We start from the raw sequence: 6,412 nt of genomic DNA, 5'->3' as shown, positions 1-6,412 counted from the left end.
GGTTCTAGGAGTAACAATTACAATGGGTTTTAGGCAAAGAATTCAATAACTCGGAATCCGGATTTGATATGAACCTTAGGAGATTTCATCGTAAAAATTGACTTGTAAGGTGAGGAAACTCAAGATCATATCAATCAACATCAAATAGCTGATACTCCAGGGTCTCTGCTTGACGGCATGTAGCCCTTTCCAAGAGGCTTCACTCTGACACTAGATTACCCCTTCCTTGCGAGGTTAAGGACCGAGAATGACTACTCTGATACCACTAAAAACGGGCATGTGGTTTTTGCTTAATCTATTTAATTTTGGTGTCTACACACATCACATATGGCTTGAGATTGGGGACTTGGGTTACAACATGAACAGGCTGAGTTCTAGTTTGACCCAGTTCAATACTAAACCAGGTGAGTATCAGCACTAGCCCCACAAAAGGTGTGTGTTCTTTCAGATTCGGTGGAAATTAAATGGAAAAGAAAAGAATAAAGAAAGGATTGGGGTCTAGCTAATGGCCATGGAGGAGCTATGAATGCCAAGGGCCCAACAGACCTATAAGTCAGTGACCACTTTTGAACCTAAAGAGATATGCATTTTGCTTGCCCCTCACTTCACTTGGGTAGAGAGTCAGATACGTCTTAATCAAAATTTTCTATTCAAAAGATTTATTGATCTTGTTATAAAAGATAAAATTTATTGATTTTTTTGTTATTTTTAATTGATGAAAAGAAGAAAAAAAAAAGGAATATTTCTGGCCGAGTTCCAACTTCCAACATAGATTGTAGTAGTTGACATTGATTGGAATTAGATCCAAATACATTAATTGGAATCAGATCCAAATTGATCGATTCCTATTGATTTATGAGACTGAGATCTACTATATTATGAGTACAGGTGATAAGCCAAAAGGGCCCCAACTGAAACAAGCAGACCAGCAATGGAAACTTTTAAAATAAATTTCCATGGAAAAAGAAAAAAATTCTTTTAAAATAAGATGGTGGATTCTTTGCCTGGCAGCGCAGCCCATGTGTAAATGCTGGACCCATCACAGCATACATAGGAGGGATACGGATCCTTTGTAGCACGGGAGTGCGCTACATATTGTATAGCGCGGTATGGGAGTGCAACATGTGGTATATAATCGATCGTGTGGATAGCTCTGATGCTGCCTCAAATAACCATATGCATATACCAATTACATTATTGCTCTCAAAGGAAAATTGAGAAACTTGTTCTCGCTGGAATTGGAAGCGGATCATCTGTAGTAGTGATACCCGCTTCCTACTCTCCCACTCCTACTTTCATCCCACGGTTTCATCTATCTTGCCGTTGCCGCCGTGACTTCTCCCTGGAACCATCTGTCGCACTATACGATATATAGCACGGGGGTGTGCTACAGAGGTTCTTGATCCACATAGAGAGGTGGTGGGATTTTCGCATTCGTAGGAGTACGATGACTCACCTCCTTTTGTGTCTAAAACCTGGATGTAGGCATCACTCTGCCACGCATGGTTCTTTCTCCCTAAGATTTTTTTAATATTTAAAGTAATTTACAGCGGCACCCCCTAGAGAATACCACAATTATAAGGCCACCTCTTCTGTTTCACCAAATTATACTCAGACCCCTTACTATTAGTCACCGTTAAGAAATATACCTTATATGTTGATGTCAGCAATTATATTTTATTTTTAAATACCAAAATGTCCTTATTAAATATGAAGGACTTAAAACACCCTTGTATTAAGTTGCTAACCCATTCCAAGACCTAATTTATCATTCTCGTGGGATTTAGACCACCGGTGATGTTTAGAGCAGCAGCGGCAGTGGCATCAACGACGGATGGCGATGGATGATGAAGGATGGCGACCACTGTGTTTCTCATCGCAAGGCACCAAAGCCTGTTCCTGAGGGGCAACACTATTAATTTTGGTCTTCTTCGCAAGTAGGGGTCGATTACAAACACCTGTGTACTTTCGGAGAAAAAGAAGAAAATTCCAGTGAGTAAGTGGGTATAGGCAGCAGTAATTCTGACGGTCTTAGCAATAATGTGATCAAAATAACTTAAAGACGATGTCTGTGAGTTTGGGAGTGGCAGGTTAGGATTTTTACAGGAAACGTTTGAAGTAGGGAGAAAGTTTTGATATTTTGAGGGGAATTCAGCTCAGAAATAAGAGAAGCGAAAAAGGGGGAGGATGAGAAAGACTAAAGGAAGAAGATGTGACATCTCCTTCCCAGCCATGAGAGCAACAACAAACACAGAAAGAGTTGCAGAAGCAGAGGAAGCTGTTGAAATTTTCTATAGTTTTGCAGCGGAAGTCGTCAATTTCTCACCGTGCGTGCAGTAGGTGTGAGTCGATGGTGGCCTTAGCCCATCTGGTCTTTGGATCTTGGTGCTTATTGGGCTTCATTTGCTTATTGTGAGAGGATTTTCCATTCATTTAGGGATGTTTGTTATCTATCGTCTCCCGGCTTGGGTTGTTGATCGGTTTATTTTTGGTAGAGAGAGAGAGAGAGAGAGAGAGAGTGGAAGAATATAGAAAAATCATAAGAACAGAGAACATAGAAAAATAGGAAAAAATAAAAATAAAAATCGGATGGAAGAAAAGAGAAAAATCAGAAGAAAAAAAAAATTCAGCTCTACTTCTATCGACAACAGCGATAGAAAGAGCAACACTCGCTGGCAACGGATGTAACAGTACTCAGTTGGGATTGATGGAGCTAAACTCGGCTGAGACAATTTCAGATGAACTCGTAGATATGAAGAGAATGAGAGAAGGAAACAAGGAAAGAAGGAGAAAAGGGGAGAATGAAATGGAAGAGCCAGTGAGAGAGCGGTATTTTTGGGATAATGAAAATGGGTTATATATAAGTCTTTTACTCATAAGGGTTAAAGGGTCATTTCATAACATCATTTAATAGAGACTGACGGCAAGGGGTCTAAATGCAATTTGGTATTTAACAGGGGGTGTTCCTATAATATTAGCATTCTCTAAGGGGTGGCGTTGTAAATTACCCTAATATTTATTTTTTGGGTTTATTTTTCCTGTCTAATGTAGACAGAGCTTAAGTGGGCAAACAAGAGCAATTTAGTGTGCCATATCAGTTCAATCAATAGGGAGTAGAGAGGTTATTTCATGATGAAGGAGAGAGAAAGAGAGCCTACACCCCAAGACTGAAAACATTATCCCTTGTTTTTAAAAAATGCATGAAAATTTAATAACGAAACAATCTCAATTCTAAGTTTTATGTGCAACCAAATTTTCATGTAACATCCTTTCATCCCTTTCACACCCCTCGGCAAGGATTCAAAATACAGAATCAGTGATTGGATCAATCTCTATCCACATCAAAATCAGCTAGAATTGATCCCAAAAAACCCTAGAATTGACCCTTAGATTTGAAAACCCGACGATTCTAGGGTTTTAGGACCAATAACTACCTGTCAAATCATTTAAAATTGGTCATAGGAGATTTTAATCCGAATCGATCGATCTGATTCCAAAATCTTGAAACAATGCCCCCACTACAACAACCAAAAGCGGCCTGAATAAAGATTTTAAACTCAGAATCAAGGGTCGAATCAATCCCCAAAACCCTACAATTGGTCCCTTAGAACTGAAACCCAGCGATTCAAATCCCAAAAACCCTAGAACCGGTCGCAATCGCCGATTCAACCGATCCGATTTTGAAACAGTGAGCCTAAACTAGAATTACCAGTTTCTGTGAAAGTTTGAGATTCAAGAGTAGGTAGAGACGGAGAACAAGAAAGACAAGGGAGTCAGGGAGACATGAAGGGGAGTGGGGCTTCGTCTTCCACCTCCGCCGATTCAATTTTGAATCCATGTCCCATATGCCTTGGACCCGTGAAGCAAGAAGCTTACTTGGATGGTTGTTTCCGTATGTCTCTACTCCTTCTCTCGGTATTCGTTTCTCTCCCTTTTGTTCATTGATATTTCATACCTCATTAATTTGTTGCCCGCAATCTCTGGATGAAACTTCGAATTTGTATTCTCAAACTATAAACATGTCTAGTGTTCTTGGATTCATCGCTGTAAATGAGAAGGTTTTGATTTCTATTCTTACGAGTCAGAAATGATTCCTTGGTTCAATCTGTGTCTGTTGTTTGCAATATTTGTTTTTCAATTTTTCATAATCCACTATTCTGATGCGTTTAAACTCCAATTTGCAGATAAATTTTGCTTCAATTGTATTGCTGAATGGGCAAAATTGCTCACTAGTCGTCATCCTCAACTGCAGTCTTTTGTGACGTGTCCTATTTGCAAGGTTATCAGTGATCATATGATGGGCATTAATTTCAATCTTGATAATCACCTAAACTGTAACATTCAACTATTTGGGTCAGAATTACTCTAATTTTTACACAAGTCTGGCAAGTTTTGACAAACCCACAAAATATTTCTGGTACTCTTAGCTAGTCCCTAGAATCACCTATTGCAGGGGGACACTGTTGCTATGAAACTTGGGCGATTTTCTAATATTTTTTTTGCATCCTCCTTGGATTGAAATTTTGGATAGCTTCTGATTTATATGTCTTATGTCTTCATGACAAATCGTTGTTTTAGCAACTCCAGAATACCATCACTCTATCATTTTATTGCATAGATATAAATTTTGTCCATCCACCTTATTCATCCAAGCTTTGCCATCTGATCCATGAGAGTGTAATCTCATTTTTTGCCATATAAGTATTTGAAGAATATTCTGAATAAAGTTATCCTTATCAAGATAATTTTGGATCCCCATTCAAAACCAATTGGGAACCCAGAGATTATTGGAAATTTGAAATCTCATATCAGTGACGTAACACGCCATACAAAATATTCTCTCTTTTGTATCTTATTTTTCAATAAATTCCTTCAAAGACTGCTAAACCAGCAGGACTGCTGGCACATATAATTTGGTAGAAGCATCAAGATTGTTTCTAAGAAAGCCTCTTGGAGGCGCTGGTGATATTGGAAACAGGTCGTTGCACTAAATATGTTGAATCACATAATTAGTTGATAACAATGTTTTCTTTCAGAAACTTATTTTCTTAATTTGAAAGTAGTTCTTTTGTTTTGCTTTACATTTTTTATCTTGTCCAAATTTCTTCAAAATAAGATTTTGTGCCACTCACAAGAATCTTCATGCACAGGGTGATAACTTCTCTATAATATATGGATTTGATGGGAATTCCTTTCAACAACATTATCCGAACCAGGATGTTGAGAAGAGGTGCATATTAATTATATCTAATTTGGCATGTAAATTTTTTCTCTTTTGTTTTCCTATTAGTTTTCAGCAATGCCATGCCTATGCTTTTGCAGCTTTTCCTTATCAGAAGTTCATAAGTATAGATTGAGATGCTACTACAGTGAACCAGGTATTGTTTGGGCATTTATTTTATTGTACTGTTTTTATTCTGTTCTCACCATTTATAATAGTTCTTTGTAGTTAAGCACATTATTTGGATTTTTATTTTGTATGTGTTGTAACTTGTAAAAGGTGCCATCTATGAGAAATTCAACGTGTTAAAGTATTGGAAGAGCAATAAGTATCTTCAGCCAAACAAATGGCTGCAAATGTGGTTAAGAAGGGAGTTTCAGGCTTTGACAAAGGTATTTCTGTCATCAGTATCGTTTTCTCTTCTTGTGTGTTTTCTTGAGCTAGAAATTTTATGTTCTATTTGAATTAGCTTGTCACATTCAAGGCTTCAAGTTGCAAAGATTTTGATTGGAGCACTTATTTATGACCCATACTTAATGGGAGAGTGTTGGGATTTAAAATGTAACCGCAAGCGTACGGATCAGTGTAGCTACGGATCGAACACAGGGAGAGCAGCCACTTTATTTTTTTACTTCTTTTAATAATGCGAAAGTGAACTGATTAATGGTTGTGATCTAATTCTAATTACCGTCCTAAGCATATGTATCTAAAATAACGTCCTAACCATTCGTCATCTAAGAATTTAAAGACGCAAGCCGCTCAATTAAAATTAAATAAATAAATAACTGAAAATAAACAACCCACGCAATTTAAAAAAACAATAAAGGAAAAAAAATGCTGAAATAAAAATAAAGTAAAAGAAAGGGGATAAAGCTAGAAAGAGACTCACAAGTAAGTTTCTCTACTTAGCCCGAGGGATGCATCATAATATGAGCTTCCCTACTTGATCAGAGAGTCACTCTTACAAGGGTTACTCTACTTGGCTTTAGGGAAAGGGAGACAATTAAAATAAAAGCAATAAATTGATGGTTCTATAGCTAAGAGGGGCAAAGCCAACACATACAATAGCCATGAACCTTGGGGGAAAGGGATAGCAATAATGTAACGACTAAAATTAAAATCTTAAATTAAGAAAGAAAGGGTAGTCAGAAGAGGGAATGAGAGGGGGAGGGAGAGAAGATTATTGAGGGA

General features: G+C 37.7%; 1 protein-coding gene across 2 annotated transcripts; it reads left to right on the top strand.

The window, feature by feature from the left end:
* Positions 1-3,310: 3,310 nt before the first annotated feature.
* On the top strand, positions 3,311-5,613 carry LOC122068155 (E3 ubiquitin-protein ligase Topors-like; the record flags this gene model as incomplete). Of its 2 annotated transcripts, none has more annotated exon segments than XM_042632022.1 (5): positions 3,311-3,915; positions 4,185-4,279; positions 5,151-5,230; positions 5,323-5,378; positions 5,501-5,613. In XM_042632022.1, coding segments are annotated over 5 exon segments (423 nt in total), but the record flags the coding sequence as incomplete, so codon positions are not given.
* Between the last annotated feature and the right edge of the window lie 799 nt (positions 5,614-6,412).

Source organism: Macadamia integrifolia, unplaced genomic scaffold, assembly GCF_013358625.1.
Source record: "Macadamia integrifolia cultivar HAES 741 unplaced genomic scaffold, SCU_Mint_v3 scaffold3460, whole genome shotgun sequence".
Taxonomy (NCBI): domain Eukaryota; kingdom Viridiplantae; phylum Streptophyta; class Magnoliopsida; order Proteales; family Proteaceae; genus Macadamia; species Macadamia integrifolia.
The sequence above is the reverse complement of the archived record's forward strand: the minus strand, read 5'-3'. Positions and strand labels throughout refer to the sequence as shown.